This window comes from Tiliqua scincoides, chromosome 13 (assembly GCF_035046505.1).
Source record: "Tiliqua scincoides isolate rTilSci1 chromosome 13, rTilSci1.hap2, whole genome shotgun sequence".
Classification (NCBI taxonomy): Eukaryota; Metazoa; Chordata; class Lepidosauria; order Squamata; family Scincidae; genus Tiliqua; species Tiliqua scincoides.
This window is the reverse complement of record NC_089833.1, coordinates 17,786,661-17,804,671: the sequence shown is the minus strand read 5'-3', so window position 1 is coordinate 17,804,671 and position 18,011 is coordinate 17,786,661. Positions and strand designations below refer to the sequence as shown.

The 18,011-nt window shown below is 48.0% G+C and overlaps 1 protein-coding gene across 3 annotated transcripts in view; it reads right to left on the bottom strand.

Annotated features, from left to right (window-relative positions):
- Nucleotides 1–715: 715 nt before the first annotated feature.
- Nucleotides 716–18,011, bottom strand: part of TECPR1 (tectonin beta-propeller repeat containing 1) — a 28,684-nt gene continuing 11,388 nt past the window's right edge. For all 3 annotated transcript variants that reach the window (XM_066640778.1, XM_066640780.1, XM_066640779.1), the window contains exons 10-25: nt 16,960–17,471; nt 16,490–16,635; nt 15,731–15,886; nt 15,171–15,320; nt 14,453–14,610; nt 14,077–14,204; nt 13,024–13,126; nt 11,266–11,362; nt 10,549–10,628; nt 9,505–9,561; nt 7,498–7,672; nt 6,949–7,084; nt 5,232–5,324; nt 4,934–5,040; nt 4,232–4,351; nt 716–3,598 (exon numbers count right to left, since the gene is read on the bottom strand). In XM_066640778.1, coding sequence (XP_066496875.1) covers nt 3,401–3,598; nt 4,232–4,351; nt 4,934–5,040; nt 5,232–5,324; nt 6,949–7,084; nt 7,498–7,672; nt 9,505–9,561; nt 10,549–10,628; nt 11,266–11,362; nt 13,024–13,126; nt 14,077–14,204; nt 14,453–14,610; nt 15,171–15,320; nt 15,731–15,886; nt 16,490–16,635; nt 16,960–17,471 — 2,416 coding nt within the window. In that variant the 3' untranslated portion in view covers nt 716–3,400. The remainder of the gene's footprint in view (nt 3,599–4,231; nt 4,352–4,933; nt 5,041–5,231; nt 5,325–6,948; nt 7,085–7,497; nt 7,673–9,504; nt 9,562–10,548; nt 10,629–11,265; nt 11,363–13,023; nt 13,127–14,076; nt 14,205–14,452; nt 14,611–15,170; nt 15,321–15,730; nt 15,887–16,489; nt 16,636–16,959; nt 17,472–18,011) is intronic.

Sequence of the window (18,011 nt, the reverse complement as noted above, 5' to 3'; positions counted from 1 at the left end):
AGACTTTTTCTCCTTAGACTGGCTTAAGGACACTGTACTCCTTTAAAGAATGCCAAAACGACAAAGGAAAGCAAACAACTAGCCACAACTCTGGCTCAGAATTGTCAGTAAGGACATCTTTTCCTACCTGGAGATGCTGGGACTTGAACCTGTAACCTTCTCCATCCAAAGCAGGAGCTCTCCCATTGAGCTCAACCTTCCCTTGGCTCTCCCACCCTGTTTCCCCAGTGTCTGTTTTAGATTGTAAGATCCTTGCGCACAGAGATCTAGTTCAGCTTTGTCCACAATGACTGGCAGCAGCTCTCCTGGGGTTCAGAGAGAGGTGATAACGTGACCTTCTGCATGTGTCTTAAACAAGACCATGGCTAGATGGTGAACCTTTGAGAGACAGGAAACTGTTTATTTGTTCAGCTGTATATACCACTTGGAATGTTTTGCTGAAAAGTGGTGCATGATTAAACGCTCTGATGCTCCTCTGATGCTCTAGCAAAGCATTTCCCTCACCTCCCCTTCTTCTGCTCCATTCCCCTCTTCCCTTTCGAATCTAGGGAGCAGGGGTGCAGTGGGGGAGCAGATGGTGCCTCTTCTAATCTGTCACCTAAAATGACAGGCTCAGCTGGCCTCCTGAAGGGGCTGGGCCTGTAGAACCAGCTGCTTGAAAAGCTTATTGATACAAAATAGCTAAGAAACAAAGAGCATGACAGGTGCCATTCAAGTTCAGTTTATTGATACAGAGTGGTTGTTCTATGACAGTGTGGGAATCACAGCTGAGCTCCTTGACAGCCTACATGCCTGTACAGCTCCCATTTACTTCAGTGGGGCTTGTGCTGGATTTACTTCTGACAATTAAAGGGGGGGGGAAATCGCTTTTTTTTTTGGCAGGGCACAGAAAGAAGATAAAGCTACAGTCCCAGGACAAATTCGACACTCGGGTGCAATTGTCGTACATTTCTTCGTAAGCGTAGAAATACAGAGGGCCGTTGCTATCTGTGGGGGATCTGTTCCCCTAGGACCACCTGTGTATACTGAATTTCATGGATAACTTAATCCGCAGGAAGATCCCAGAGGACGTCCTGGATGCAACCGAGTGCCTTCTGCTCACGTCCAGGAGGTCCTCTGAGACACTCCATCCATAGGCTCGGCCCCTGTGGATACTGAAATCCCCAAATGCTGAGCCTTTAGATAAGGAGGGCCCACTATACAACACCCATTCACTGTGGTAGCATAACCACTGCAACTTCCTGAGCCCTGCCCTAACATTTTTTCCCCAATTTGGAACACGGAGTACGGAAATTTCACATTAAAAAAAGAAATACTCGCTTCTGATTGGCATGAAATACATTTACATATAGACCCTACATACAATGACATGCAAATATTAACAGATCTTACATCAAATATAGCGTTACTCTAAACCATGCCACAAGTGCCCACGTATAAAAAATTCCATATGTACTTGCGCAGATGAGAAGGGAAAGCGTTGAGAACTTAGAGCTGGCTTATCGCTAACTAGATTTTAGCCATTCAAGAGTGGTCCTTCATCAAACATATTTCTGTAAACCTTGTTTTTGGACTGAGGGGGACAGGGAGGGAATTTCATGTTTAAATGTTTCATATTAAATAACTTCAACATAAGAAAGCTACAATATCGGAGAGAAACCTGTTAGCCTCCTCTTCTTTCTAATGTGAAACTGTCATATCATACATACACACATATCCCTGCCACTATTTTTATTTAGCAATGGTACACAGTAGTTCAGAATGCACGGTTGGATTCTGTGTTGTGTCCAATCCCCAAAATCCTGCTGGTGTATTCTGTTCAATTGAGACTTTCCAGCTAAGTGAAGGACTAATCCTTACTACAAAGCATCAACTGGTGACACGCCTGGATGGCGTGTACAGTTCATAACCACAATGGTCCAGTGACAGCATTTGATTGTCAACAATCCATCTCTGGAGCGGCTCATTTAAAGTGCAATCTGGGAGCAAAACCTTCAGATGACACCCTCCCACCCCAAGTTTCTCCACACCTGCTGTAAAGGACGGACAAAGGACGTTAAAACTGAAATACTAAGGTTCTGTTAAGAGTTGCTCCCTATATATATATTTTTTTTTTCCTGGCATTAACTGCTTATGCTTAAGAAAGAGGTAAAAACTGTACCCCTGGTTACAGTCCAGTCCAGTATCAAAAACCAAAGCAGGGAACAGGGTGGAAATGTGGTTGACAACTACACAAGCTGCTGGGTTATGCATAAGGGTGAGGGCATTAAACTCCTTCTCCCTGCCACTCATTTGCTACCCAAGTGCTTACAAGTCCTACAAGCAAACCCTTACAGTCAAATACAGAAAACTACCTTGGAGGTGGCAGGAGCTGCTTGTCTTGTCTATTCTTACCCCCTCCCTGGAAGACAGCTGAGAGGAGAATGGTGGGGAACAAATGCAGTTGCTGGTGATTATGATAGACTGGATTGCTCAGCCTAGTTGTTGCATACCTGTGCTGTAGACCAAGCTCCACCTGTGCTAAAACTATAGCAACTGACCAAATGTGTTCACCTGTGGGCCAGGCAAAAAATGGGTTTTTGCCTATAGCTAGCATAAGGAACATCCCCCTCACAGCAGTGGCTCAGTTACAGTAGTGCTGGCATTGAATTAATTCACTAGCTCAGGTTCAACAAATAGCCACCGTAATGGGTAGCAGAGCCCCCTCCCTTCCTGCAGCAATTCTGCACTGGCATTCACATTCCAAGGCTTCCAGTCTACTAGGAGAAGCCTGGTGGGGTGGGGGGTGGGGGGGCAGAGAGCAAGAGCCCTCATACAGCCCCAACTCTAGTGGTGCAATCCTATGCATGTTTACTCAGAAATAAGTTTCCTTGCGTTCAGTGAGGCTTACTCCAAGGTAAGGTGCACAGGATTGCAGCTTAAGACAATTCACAGTTATGTCACTTTAAAAAGCAGCCACACACAAAGCGTCAGCTCGCACAGAAGGAGTCGGCGTCACGGGCAGTGGCCGAACAGCCCTGGGCTTAATAAATATTAGAGAATAAATTACTGAAGAAAAGAGGAAAAGTCAGATAGAAAATTCCAGTTTAATCCACCTGTGCCTGGCCTGCTCTGCCAGCCACCTGGGCTCTGCATCTTCTCATTTCACTAGGGGGTTGTGTGGCTCTCCTCTGCTGGCCCCACTGAGATGAACAGGGGCCACGTGCAGCTGCAGCACTGGGCAGGCCGTGCAGTTTGTGATCACAAGGTGTGACCCCCTCCCCCCTTCATCTCTGCTTTGCACAAGAGGAAAATATACAGACAGGGAGTGCTGTACAGTTCCACTCTCACCTGGGGGGTGGGGTGGGCAGAACACAGAAGGATAGACATGCTGTGGTTAATCCCCGGAGAAGAAAGTGCATTAACACTGGATGGCATTTCGGTCCAGGCCCTGCGCTTCATTCACAAAGACATTTGTTTGAGGAGGGCTGCCTCCTCCTTCGCTGTCTCCGCCTTCCAATTCCTGGGGTCTGCCCAAAGGCTCTGCGGGACCCTCCTGCGAAATGCTCCTGACGGTCTCGGTCGCGTTCCCTCTCACTGTCACATGTTCCCATCCTCCCTGCAAGTCGGCAACATGGGAGATCGTTGAAAGAGACATTTGCAAGGAGTGGACGAGGCAGCTGCCCGAGAGAGAGAAGCTGCAGCTCAAGCGTAACGGGGGAGGCACTGGGGAGTGGGGCATTTCATGGTCTCCTCAGAGGGCTGAGGGTTGGGTTTGTTTGCAAAAATGGGGCCCCCCATAGGCAAGGTAGTGGTTTCGACATAGATTGGAGGATTCCCGAGCTGTGCAGAAGTAAAAGGATTTGTAAAATTAGGGGGGAAAAACACAACCTGACAAGGGCTGAACATCTTGGACCTCCAAGAGAAATGGAATGTTGGCAATATCAATTTGAAAAACAGGACAGGTGGGAGCAGGAAGAGGAAATAGACCTGATTCTAACTGGACGTATAATCAGAGAGAGCAGGATATGCTGCCACAGTTCAAAGGAAACCAAATTTGCCAGTGTCGGGAAAGGCACAGAGCTTTGTCAGTTGTCGCAACTCATCCACGGAGGCACAGAAGGACTGGGTCAGTACTCCTTGCTCACTCAGTGCACAAGCCCCAGGGAGGTTTGCGGTCTTCACCCGCCCACCCCTTGAACAGCAGCCCTGCCAGATCAGGCCAGTGGGGTGGACTTTTAAAAATACTCACTCCAATGCCATAATCCCAGGAAAGCCCCTTTGGTTCCATCGGCTGGACTCCTGTCCGATGGCAGACGGTTCCGCAACTCAGGCTATGACTTCCCTGCACTTTGTCAGCGATCACCCAGACCTAGAAAGAAGGCATTCAGCAGAGACGGTCTTATTCCAGCCCCTCCCACAAAATAAAAGAGCAGCTCCAGAGAGCCAGTGTGGTTACGTGCTGGATTATAGTCTGTGCTACTAGTTAGTTCCACACCCCTTTGGTCTCCATGGCTGCCTGGCACTGCCCAATGTTACCACCTCTTTTAAACAGTACTAAAGCACAAGTTTTTACAGACTACTAAGCTGGTACCAGGGTATCTGCATCCTGGTCACTGCCATCTCTGGACATTCGCATCTGGTTTTTTGCCATCCCAGCCATTTGTATCCCACTATAAGTGGGAAACAAATCCCACGCCATAAATCCTAACCCTCTGATCTCAGCCCTAAACCTAAGACTACCTCAGTGTTTTAGAAGTAAAAAAAAGTACATCTGATACATACATTGGCACACAAACGTTGGGGGTGCAAAAAGAATGGCAATAATGTCCAATACCGCTGTGCATTTGACCAGGACACAATGGACCGGTCATTGTACTAAACCTTAGTCTTGAGCTTTTATGCCTCGATAAAATCCATTTGATTAGTAATCCCAGAGACGCCAAACTCAGACCTGGTCCAATGGTCCGACAGAAACTTTGCGGACGTTGTTTGAAATGTGCTCCCAGCTGGATCCTTGAGGGTAGCTTGGTGTGATCCCCTGACGATACCACAGGTTTCCTATAGAAAAAGGACATCATCGTGTGTGCATAGGAGGAAAAGCCTATTTTTGTATTTACTGAAGTCATTTTGAATGTGTAGACAACCCTCTACCATGTTTACAGTTCCTCCCTGTTTTGTGTCCCTGCTTTGTGAATGTGTTCTGTGACTTGGATGAAGAAGTGATTGGCAACAAGTCATGTACTGCTCACCATTCTTGTCCACCACGAACACAGCGGTCCGTCCAACTGAAACTTGCTTCAGCTTCTGCTTCGGAGGAGAAGGAATGTGGTACCAGCAATCACCTGTGCAGCAACACAGAGAACATGCAATTGGGAAAAAAAAATATATATAGGAACCTGTGTGGCTGGAGAGTGTTTTGTATAATGATACAAAAGGCCATACAACGGGTAGCCAGACCGCAGCTTGTGAGCCACATGTGGCCCTCTGACATATATTGTGCGGCTTGTGGAGAGATGTTGGCTGAGCTCCTTTTTGCATCACAATTAAAATAAAACGGTAAGTGCCTCTTCCTTCAAGTTTAAGGATTATCTACCGGGTATAAACTGAGAGCCCACTGGATTAAAACGTATATTTAGTGCTCATGGTGAGTAAATATTTAAGTGTTGCGGCTCTCAAACATCAGAAGTTTATTGTATGTAGTTTATGGTATGTTGTTGGCATCCTTCAGTCTCGGAAGACTATGTTGTCGAGCTCTGAATGGTGGTTCTGGAACAGTGTCCTCTCCAGTGCGCGAAGCCTGGGTAAAGAAGGTATGGAGGATAGGCTGTTACCCATGCAGCAAATCCCCCCTCTCCACGTCGCTGGAATGGTCCAATGGAAAGGCAGAGGCCAATATGGTTGGTTCCAGCGGCGCCGCAGGAGTTGCCAGAACGTGACTGTGTTCAGCCATGAACTGCCTCAGGGACTCCGGCTCCTGATTTTGCCTCGAGGTTGACTCCTGAAGCCTTATCCATAACTGGATGTAGCCACAAGGCAGTGGAGGTTTGGGGTCAGAGTTTTCCTTCTCTCAGATGAGCTGCCTTCCCAGGCTGACGAGTCCCATCGACCTGGTGGCTGTTTAGTCGCCTCTTACGACAAGTACAGCCAAACTGAGGGCCTATTCTTATCCCCAGCCCCCAGGGGAAGTTTATGGTATGAGTCTCTTACATTAAACAAATTTGGCCAGCCCTGAGATAAAACATCCAGCTGCAGATTTATACAGCGGCGTAATGCTTTTCCTTGTCCACCCAAATCTGACCTAAGATTTTCTGATGGCTGAGGCAATATGCCAAATGGGATCCCTCTCTGAAGATCTGGTGATCCACCAGGAAGAAAAGCCACAGTTCTGAAGAGCAGGTTCCCCCTCCCTTTGCAACAGGCTGCCTGGTTCTCAGTCTGAAAGGCCCAGTCAGGGTGGGAAGGTGGGCCCGTCTAGCGGGTTTTTGTGTTCCAGTTTCTCCTTAGTGCCCCTTTCTTTCCACCAAGGAATTCTGTTCAAACCCAAGTTCCTTCGTCCAAAGCACTATATCAGTATTATAAATAAAAATCTCACTAAGGATACCAGCTGGACAGAGTCAGAAGTAGCCCACCTTATTCTCTATTTACTTATCCAGCTGTACCATATGCTGCCTGGATCTGAATATGCAGGAGTGCTAAGCAGGTGAAATTCTTCATGATGTGAAAGTATGAAGCTGCTTTAGGCCAAGCTGGGCAGGGTGGCCCAGACCAATAGGCCATACTGTCTCACTGACTGGCAGCGTGCTTAGTCCCTGCAAGGAGTAAGCCAGTTAGTTACTTTTTAAAGGAGGGAGTACTCTTGGACTGCTTAGGCAGCACATGTATGTGGTCTAATCCAGAGGAAGACAGGAAGTGAATGGATGACACACAATCAGGGCACACGGCAAGGCAAGAAAGCCAATGACCCACCTTCAGGTTTCTGCGGCGAAACTGAACCACGATAGAAGATGGAGCCGTCTCGAGCGACAGCCCAGACCTGGTAAAAGGCTCCTATAGAGACTGAGATGAATGGCTGGTCAGTTCCCACGTGGAGCCAAGATGTCCCCTAAGTAGGAAAGGGAATGGGCAGGAAGAGAAGCTTGTTTAGCTAACTCCAGAGGTTCCTGGATTCCTAAGGGAGGTAAATAACTGGGGCAGTTTTGCAGTCGAAAGCTGCCTGAGTCACACACACAGAGATGCCACTTACAGACTCATAAAATGAGTCTATAAGTTGGAAGAGCTCAACAAGGCTCATCTAATCCAACCCCTTGCCTGTAGCTGAAAATCCTCCTACAGCAGCTCCAGCAGGCACTTAATGCACCAAACACACACAGGTTTGACTGCACTGCCCAAGTCAGAGGTTAGATTCTTTTAGGAGGATCCTCAGAAGGGTCTATGCTCTGTATAGAAGCCACACGAGATATGAAGAGCAAACCAGATGCCCCCCCCCACACACACACAATGCAAAGGAGATCTTACAGCAGGGCTTTGGGGAGTGATATTCAGCCTGCAGAGGACATCTCCCTTGTCACTGATGGCCCACAGAGCCACAAAGTCGTCTTCTGCAGCAGGGGACCCGGGGATGATGGAGACGTCCCGCAAGGCGATCGGAGGAACTTCCAGCCACGGCCCATTGGTGACGATCTTACATTTCCTGAGGTAACGGAGAGAGGGAGAGCGGGAAGAGACGCCAAGCCTTCAGCATCTTTTTCTTGTGCTTTCCAATACGGGGCAGAGGAAACTTGTTGTGGGGGAGGGGTTGTTCAGCGGGTAATTTCTGCTTTGGGAACTGCTGTCTCTTCCCTACAGGGGACTGTTCTCAACAGCCACTGTGAATGTCTTTTATGAAAGAGCCACAATCGGGTGGGGAGCGGGGATAATGTCTACTCCAACTGCAGTTGGACATGAGAAGCTGCTTCATACTGAGCCAGGTCCTCAGCTTACCTAGGTAAAGATTAGCTGTGCTGACTGGCTGTCTCTCCAGGGCTCTAGGCGCTGATCTTTCTCCAGCGCTTCCTGGAGATGCCAGGGGTGGTACTTGGGACCTTCTACAGATGCAGAAGATGCCCTTCCACTGAGCCTCCAGCTCCTCTCACTCAGTTAAGGTCATTTGGAGGATTACAAGAAAATGATGGCTTTTCCCTAGTATATCTTTCACCCAAACAGCAACTACAAAAGTCCTATTTATGAGAGTGCTGTAAATGAATAGATGGGACTCCCTTGAGCAGCGGCAGTATCTCCTGCTCAAGGTTAGGATTAATTGAACAGTAAACATGACCAAAAAGACTCTGGCAAAGGGAGGAAAAGACTGAGGAAAAGCCCGTGCACAGAACGCCTCGACCGCCCAGGAGGGGGAAATTTGAAGAAGAGAAAAAAGAAACAACTGAGAATGGCAAGCTTCTTCCCCTCCTCCACCCCCACTGGATCCGAGTGTGCTGTGAGTATAAACAACAGTCTCACTGCCCTGGTAACTGAACCTGTGGAATCTATAGATGACTCAGTAATAGGGGTTCCTAATATCAATTTGTGTCCAACTGAAGTGAGGGGGAAAACTGGAAGAGCTGGAAAACAATCTTCCCCAAGACAGAAGCATGGCGTCCAGATAAGGCAGCCTACCTCTGGTTGTACTTTTCAACAATTGGGAGACATCTGCTTTATAACTGCAGAGACACTGCTGGTGATATTAGGTAAATGAATATAGCACACCAAGCAGAGAAAGAGCCTTGGACAGTCGATTATCGGGGAGAAGGGTGTGTGCCTTCTGTGTGTTAATGCCGGGGAATTGGCTGGAGCACATAGCACAGGGATTTTCAACCAATATGCCATGGCACACTGGTGCGCCGTGAATGGTCTGCAGGCATGCTATGGAGTCAGGAGGAGCGTCACTTAATAGTATGGCCTTTGGGGATGGGAACCCCCAGTTGGCGGCACAGAGTGCCTGGTCAACTGTCAAAAAACAAATGCTGTGCCTTGATAATTCTAGTGCCTTGTAAATGTGCCGCAAGATGAAAAAGGTTGGAAAAAAATCACTGATATGGTTGTTCTGGGGCATTAGGGAGGAAAAAGGGGCTGCCCCTCCCCGTATATTGCGGAGAGGCCTCATTTTTCTCCAAAGTAGAACGCTGACGGATGGGGGACATTGTGGAGATGTCCAGGCAGACCCAGTTGTCCAGGGGGTGGAGGGGAAACAGTAGCAGTCAAAGGTGGGTCTTGCCCAAATGCTGCTGCCTGCTCAAGAGTGTCATGTGCTGCCACTGGGAATGCTACATACACACACATTGCAGGTACTATCCTGTAATGCCAGCCTAGCAAGGGAATTACAGTAACCAAGTAGTTAAACCTGAAACTGTCACTTGAACAGAATGGGGTTTAAAAAGAAAATGGGTGGGGCAGGGAGCAGATAGTACAGTATGTGCAAAGGGGGGGGAGAAACTGGAGAACGCCTGAAGCACACCTAAGATCGCTCTTGAACGCTCACTGCCTTACCTGGCCCAGCGCCTCCGTCGCACAAAGTCCTTCATTGTTTTGTTGCCGTGATAAGACCTGCCAGAGGAGACGTACATTTAAGACACACACCTGCGCAAGCCCGGGAGCAAGTCTGCACCAACTACTGTCCATCAGCAAAGATAAGAACTTTGTTTTGAGAAGGGACAACAGAGCAACTTATGGGACCTGTAGGGTTTTCCACTATGGGAACAGGAAGCTGGACTAGATGGGCCCTCGGCCTGATCCAGCAGGGCTCTTCTGACGTTAGTTTCAAACAAAATGTCTTTAAATTGAAATGCAAGATTTAAAAAAAATATTCAATGAATATGATGCATTCTAATGCAGCCCTATATATGTTTAGATAGAACTCGTGCAAGGAAAGCACCCTACAGGTAGACCACAGCTGCGATACAAGGACATCTGCAAGAGGGATCTGAAGGCCTTAGGAATGGACCTCAACAAGTGGGAAACCCTGGCCTCTGAGCTTGGAGGCAGGCTGTGCAGCATGGCCTTTCCCAGTTTGAAGAGACACTTGGCCAACAGTCTGAGGCTAAGAGGCAAAGAAGGAAGGCCCATAGCCAGGGAGACAGAGCAGGGACAGACTGCACTTGCTCCCGGTGTGGAAGGGATTGTCACTCCCGAATCAGCCTTTTCTGCCACACTAGACGCTGTTCCAGAACCACCTTTCAAAGCGCGATACCAGAGTGTTTCGAGACTGAAGGTTGCCAACATGAGTCCTACATCCCCCTTTGGCATCTTAAGCAATGAAAGGAAGTGAACAAATCCCCCCCCCCATTCCTCTTCCTCAGTGCCATGATCTAGGCTTGCGTTCTCTCCACACTTCCATCATCTGTACCCCTTCCCATATCTACGATCTGTCTGGAGGGGCAGGGCAAACTGGCGCTAACACCCTTAGGCAAATTTCTCAGTGTGCCTCCTTCTGGCTTTGAAATTCAGGTCCTTTGGAGGGACCATTCCAATTCTACGTATGTACTTCAGAACAGGTAATATTAAGTCATGAAGCTTTAAAAAGGAAGGTCTTACGCTGGAAAATCAGCTGCGTACTGCCAGCCTTCCCGATCGGTTCCTCCTGAAACACTAAAATCGATGTACCAGTCGGACACCTGGATTGTGCCAAGGGGAAGATTTAAGAGAAATATACATTTAAAAACCAGTATCGAACAAACGTTTTTCCTTCTCCTTTATGCTGTCAAGGGCACTGGAACATTCCAACAAAATGTTACTTATTTAGGTCAAAACTACATATGAGATTGGAGATCTGTGAATGGATCTTTTTAAAGCTTAAAAAAGGCCCTGTGTGAAAAGGTGAGACTGGCAATAAGCCTTGCATTCGTGCTTGAGATCATGGTAAATTAAGATGTAAATGGCTCATACATCCCATAGCATGGCCACTTATATGCAATGCCCACACCCCACGGGGCTTCAAAGGCAATAGCCAGCATTGAGAGTTGCAGTCAAAGAGGATGCCAGTGCAGACAGACCATCTTGGTCTCCCACCTTGGTAGGAGGAAGGACAAAGGACAATATCGCCCAAGCCAGTCCAGCATCTTTAATTGGCTCTTGGTAGTACAGAAGAGTTGAGTCAAAGAAGGATGGGGTTTGTCCCAAAGCACCTAACAAGGCCAGGAGTCGTAGGGGTCAAATCCCCCTCCTTCCACCCCTACAGATATTTTCTACAAAAACAATCCATCCTCTTCACAGAGCAATATTTTTTTTTTCATAAGGCCAGTATGAACTCACCCAAGACCACTGTGGGGATGGTGGCTTGGTGTGGGTTTTGGTGCATTCCTGCAAGCCAGATGCATCACTCCACATGTACCTGTCTGTGGGCAGGCCCCTGTAAAAGCAAACAAATATGTGCAGTGCTCATTGCCCAATCAGATGCATGTTTACATGGAAGCAGATCCCATCACTTGCTCTCTAGTAGGTGTGTTTAGGGCAGCAACTTGAGGAATCTCTTTGTTAGGTGCTCAATTCTAAAGTTTCAGGTTGGTTCACATGCAACACCAGGTGACAATTTGGACACCCTCAGGCCTGTGTGTTCTCTCTTCCCCACGCCAGCATGTTGCACCACTGCCTTCCCCGATTTTGTGGCTGGGCACCATGCATTTTGTCACTGTGTCCAGATTGGAAAACAAAAACCTGCACTCATCCCCCAGATCAGAACTGGAAGCCGTGCTGGAAAGGGGTTTGCAAATCAGAGTTTGGAAGGCAAGCACAAACCAAAGTTTGCCCATTGGGATGCAAGACCTGGCTGTGGTTTGCCCAAACAAGGAAGGAATGCATCAGATGTGGAGCCCACGGTCTCCAAACCAACATGAAGAGCTGGGTAGACACTCACTATCAGTGATTGCTAAAAGTGAAACAAAATATGGGTTTTGGTCAAATACAAGTGATGGGGGGAGCAGGGATTGCGCTATTTCCTCTTAAAATATTGGCACTGTAATTGGGGCTGTTCCTCACAGGAATAGGCAATTAATATGCATTTATTAGCAGGAAAGTGTTCAATAAGTGGGACCTCAACAAGTGGGAAACCCTGGCCTCTGAGCGGCCCGCTTGGAGGCAGGCTGTGCAGCATGGCCTTTCCCAGTTTGAAGAGACACTTGGCCAACAGTCTGAGGCAAAGAGGCAAAGAAGGAAGGCCCATAGCCAGGGAGACAGTCCAGGGACAGACTGCACTTGCTCCCGGTGTGGAAGGGATTGTCACTCCCGAATCGGCCTTTTCAGCCACACTAGACGCTGTTCCAGAACCACCTTTCAGAGCGCGATTCCAGAGTCTTTTGAGACTGAAGGCTGCCAACAAAAGAATTAGCAGGAGTGCACTTGACAGAGAGCTTCAGACAGTCTGGGATCTTGGAGGAGCTTACCTGAAAGAAACCCATATTTTTCTCCTTTTCACCTAATATTTTAGAGGTTCATTAACAAATCTACCAGCTATACATGTTTAAATGTACAGCTGTTCCTGTGCACCTAAAAATGTGATGTGTGTGAATTGGGCATTGCAGTTATCTCCAAGTGACTGCTGCCCAGAGATTTTTGCCCTCTGTGTTGAAATTTTTATGTGTGTCTGCCCCCTTGTGGCAAGATCTGGTATTTACCCAGCAGGGATTACTTCCTAGGCTGGTCTAGCTTGTTGAAATACCAGTTTGCAGGGTCCAAAATAATAATCTCCTAATTCAGTCTCTGAATTTCTTGCTTGTTGCAGGTGCATAGATGAACCTTGAAAAGGCAGCCACCTCCGTGCAGGGCTGGAACAAAGCCAGAACCTTCTCCAGAAAATGTGTGCCTTGCAGTACCTCAGAAGTAAGTGCTCATTTCACCCCTTACCACAGCTGGATCCCATCGATCTAGGAACAGACCCTTCTGGGAAGTCACAGCCTTGGGACATTATTGGACAAGTGCATTCATTTTTAGGAATACAGCTTCCCAGCCATGCCCCAGGCAAGCCCCATTGCTACAATGAATTCTGTAGGCAGTCTGTGTTTCTGCATCACTTACCTACTGCTGTAGCCGGTGACGGGGTTCCATCGCTGATTCTCGTAGATGTACACACACTTCACATCCGACTGGGCGTAAATACCAACGGCACTGCTTGCCAAACCTGCAAGACCCAGGCTGCTAATTAATCATTGCTCGTCCTGGAGGATGCAGAACCTATATTTATTCCCATGTGTGGATTTTTCACTCCGTTGGCAAACTACAAACAGTTGAAGTGGAAGAGCCAAGAGGAGAGATTCAGAAGGGGCTGAAGTCTGATGACTGAGCGTCTCTTTTGCACATATAACGTCCCAGGTTGAATCCCTGACTTCTTCAGGTAGGGCTGGGAAAGAAAACCAAAAACCCTGGAGAGCCACTGCTCACCAGTGTTGACAGGACTGCCCTGGCTGGACCAAGGGTCTGACACTATGAAAAATGTGAACAAATCATCAAGATTTCACATTCTAATGATCTACCACATTAAAATGAGAGAGAGAGAGAGAGAGAGAGATCAAAACCATTAGTATTTAAATAATCTCTTAACACAATTCAGTGATCCTTTGGTATCTGCAGGGATTTTGTTCCAGGAACCCCGTGGAAACCGAATTCTTCTGACAGTGAAATTGTGCGTATTTAAATCTACGGATGCCAAGCTCACAGATAAGGAAGGCCGACTGTAGTACGGAACAGTATTCATGGAGGACAAGCCTGTTGGAGGCTACTCATGATGGCTGAATGCCACCTCCAGTTTCAGAGGCACACGCCTCTAAATACATGTTGCAGGTAAACAAGAATAAGGAAGGATTATTCACTGCCTGTGGGCTTCCTAGGAGCATCTGTTTGGCCTCTTTGAGAAACAGGATGCTGAATTAGATGAAACTTCTGGCCTGATCCATCAGAGCTCTCCTGATTTCCTGCCTGAAAGCATTTCTAGCTTAGACCCAAACCTGGAGAATCAGCATCCTTTGTCATTGTAAAAGTGAGGTGGAAATTGGGGGGAAACTGCACCCACCCAGCAAATCAATGCAAACACTCCAGGGTGAACATAAGAGAACAATCAACAGCAGTTGGTACCTGAAAAGAAGCCTCCTCCGTATCCCCCGGAATACACCCAGGCCGTGTGGTCATAGCCCACGCCCCAAACCACTCCATGGCTATTGCATTCAACCAGTTTGAGGTGGCCACCAATCTGGCGCCAGAACCTATTGGGGACAAGAAAACCAACTGAGCATTCATCCATAATTGGTCAGGGTAGGAAGGTGTGGCAACTGCAGGGATCAACTTCTGAGCTGGAGAGAAACGCCCCACAGAGGTTGTTGGCATTGTAAGAGTGGGCCCAGGAGGGGGTGGGCCTGCCCTCTCAAGACCTCTGTCAATCAACATGCACATGCCAGGTTTTTCTCCAACAGAGAATCACTTCTAGGCAGGAAAATCAGTCCAGGTTCCTTACATTTGGTCACAGGGCATTGGGTTTGTGGCAGCTTCCAAATTGGGACTCGGTTCGCTCACAAAGATGTCTCCTTTGCAGGTCAATGACCAGATGGCCTGGTGGGTTGGCCGTCCTCGGATCCGCCGGCTTTCACAGCAGGATGTGCTCAACAGGGCCAGCTGGGAAGCAGGAAGAGAGGAAAAGAAAGTTCAAAAAGAAGGAAAAAATGGAGTGCCTTGGGCATTTCCTGGGTTTTAAAACGCTGCCACCCCCAGGGGAGACCCACACATCACATCTAAAAGACTTCTGCAACACCACTATCCCTATCACCACCAGCGAGGAAAAAGTCCAATGGCACCTAAAAACCACCATTTACCTGGATTTTTCTGTTTGGTTTTCAGAGGAAGCCTAATTATATGGCATCAAATTACAGATCCACTGAAACAGTCTTGTTGGCAGCTCTCCAGGAATTCAAGTAAAGGTGTTTCCTGGTCCTACCTTGAGATGCTGCCAGAGATTCAATCTGGGACCCCGTTACACACAAAGCAGGCACTTCATCACTGAACTATTGTTAGCCCTTGTCCTAAATGCCACTCAAGAAAACATCTCCTAATTCTTGCTGCTATTCACTGAGGTTTGGTTAAAACCGGTGTCACTTCTGGGCACCATCAAAACGATGCTGCAGGGATTTTGAATTTCAAAAACACACTGCGCCGGATTGAAAAGGTTGGGTACAGACCCAATCGTGCATGTCTTGCTCCGTAGTGGCGGCGAGGCGGATGGGCCAGCGCTGCTTCGTCTTTTCCGGAGTATACAGCGCAAAGGAGTGCTTGGCTTCGTTAAGGATCTCGACCAGGATGGTGACTTCATTGAGGAACACATGGATGTACTGGCCAAAAAAAGGAAGCTCAAGTTATGTTCTGACTGAGAAGAACAGTGAATGAAACAGCAGGTCAGATTAAGAGAACCAGGTGTGGGGTTGGGTGCAAGCAAACTAAAAGAACCCACAAGACATCCAAAAGAGGAGAGTTAAGGCACTGACAATTTTGATTCCCTACCAAGAATGCTCATTTGCCATTAGCTAAATTGGGCCGTGAACGTACGTTCAGGAATTCCGCATTTTGTCATGCAATTTTGTAAATGCACAATTTGCTCCAACCTGCTGTTGGGTTATTGTAACCATGAAAACCTTCTCAACGTGCTAAGACAGGCCCGATCAAGTTGGTAGCGCTTAAATCACTCTATTTTAACAACCCAAAAAATGAAACAGGGATCCAACATGCAGCGTCTTCTAGTTACCTTCTTCTCTTCATAGTGCATGTAATAGACAAAGAGGATACTGTCTCGGGCACCGTCGGTCCCCGTGAACTGCTCCAGGGCCACCCGCACTTCAATCCATTTATAAGGCTTCCAGCTCCGCCACCATTGCAGGGTTCCCGTCTTAACCCAGACAGACTGTAGGGACAAAAGGACAAAAAAAAGCTCAAGATGGAGAATCTATTTGCTTTTCAGTTTCAGATTTAATCCCCTGCCTTTCCAGTCCCCAACAAGGAAGCTTGAGGTGGCAAACAGCAACGAACCAGCAGCTCTCCTCCACCCCATTTAATCTTTCTTGCCCCATATCTAGAGATGGGAGAAGGCGGTTCTATTTTTTTCCAGAGATTTGGGTTTTTTAGTTTGTGTTGTTTTTTTTTACAAAAATGAGAAAGTGGCAAGAAGTGGTGTCGTGTTGTCATTTCTTCCACCTCCAACCATAACTAGAGGTGTTGAAAATGGTTTTATTCTTTTGTGATTTGGAAAAAAAATGCAAGGCAGAAAGCACTTATGTGTTTTTATGCCTAGTCCTCCTTTTTATTAAGCACTTAAAAAATGTACTAAGTAGCCGATATAGTGTCAGCAGATGCAGCCATGGTATATATATAACAGTAATCTATTACATAACAGTAATCTATTGTTAATTTCTGGACAATAACAAATGCGTCGTTTTGTGTTTTTTGGCAAAAACGCACACTTCTGTTCATACCACATTAGAAGCATTGGGTCTACTCTCCACCGTACCTGCTCCACAGCCTCTTCATAGTGTCGGAAGTTCTCTAGCTCCCGCCGTGTCCGTTCTGTGAGCTGCTGGAAGATCTGCTTGCGCCAGGCAGCGGTCTGCGCAGGGGTGATGGACAGAGAGAGGGACTGCCCAGAGGAGGGTAAAACTGGCAAGGAAGACAAAGACTCTGTGGTCAAGCATTTGCCATCCCCCTCCCATGACCTACCAGTTTGCTACCTAGAACATGATGTATGAATTCAAACTACTCCCCCATTACCCAAGCCTAATGCTCTCTAATTCAAAGGTTCCTAAAGTACAGTGGGGCAGCACAACCATTGCCAAGCAGAAGGAAATTCCATTCACCCAGTGCCATTTTACAATTTCCCCACCAGCTCCCCACCAGTGCCTGCCTGCCCAAGGATGTGCAGAAGGGAATCATGGGATGAAGGCCTAACATGGAGATTGTCCAACAAGTGGTGCTGTCACATACCCGACGGTACCATGAACCACTTCAGCGAGATGTGAGAATCCACAAAGCAGCCCCCGCCAGAGACCCAGGCCCACAAGGGGTGCTCATCAGCCCCGTAACGATCCTCGACGCCAACGGACCCAAAGGCGTTCAAGCTGGACGTCTCCACAAAGGCACTGGAAGACAGCGCTCTGGGGTTGTGGGCCTCCTTCAGGTCAATGTTGGTCCACTGCAGTTCGGCAGGGCGGGAATCCGAATCGGAAGATGGTTTCTCTGGGAGACCTGCAGGGCCTTTATCTCCAGCAGGGACGGCTCCTTCTTCATCAGTGGAGAAGGCGGGATCTACAACCAAGTCTGCACTGGATTCCGTGGTGTGGGTGGTCCTGCTGTTGCCGTCATCGCCTGCAGCTGCCGCGGGAGGGCAAACATTGGCTGGCGCCAGAGGCATCTCAGTGTCGGATGGGAGGTCCCCATCATTCTGGCAGACTGAGTTGGTTTGCTCTTTGACATCATCAGTGAAGAAGCAGCCGGCACTGGGTTGGAAAGAGAAAATGCATCTCACGTTGAATGCAGGCCTATTCACGTTCACAGGATCATCACCACTCTCCTTTTTGGACTGCGGACCATTTTTTTCCATTTATTTTGCTACACAAGCATGTTAGTGACCATTTTTGCTGTTGTTGAAAAGCAGTATATAAACACAGTGGGCCCTCAGTATCCGATCGTTCCAGGACCCCCACGGATACCTAATTCTGTGGATAATGAAATCTGTGACGGGGGGGCATCACACAGGAGGCCTTCTGAGGCTTGGGGAAGCCACACACGACCTCTCCACACCTCAGACAGCCTCCTGGATACAAATGGGAGGGGCTTCAGGAGGCCCTCCCTGCTACGGGCTTGGAGTCCATGGATATTCAAATCCACAGACGCCAAGTCTGTGGATAAGGAGGGCCCGCTGTCAATATGCTTAGTCGCCACTACCAACAGGTTTACAAAGGCCTGGCTCAGATGCGGGAGGGGAGGTCAGGAGATCTGTGTGGGCTAGGACAAGAAGCTATAGCAGTTGTCAATGT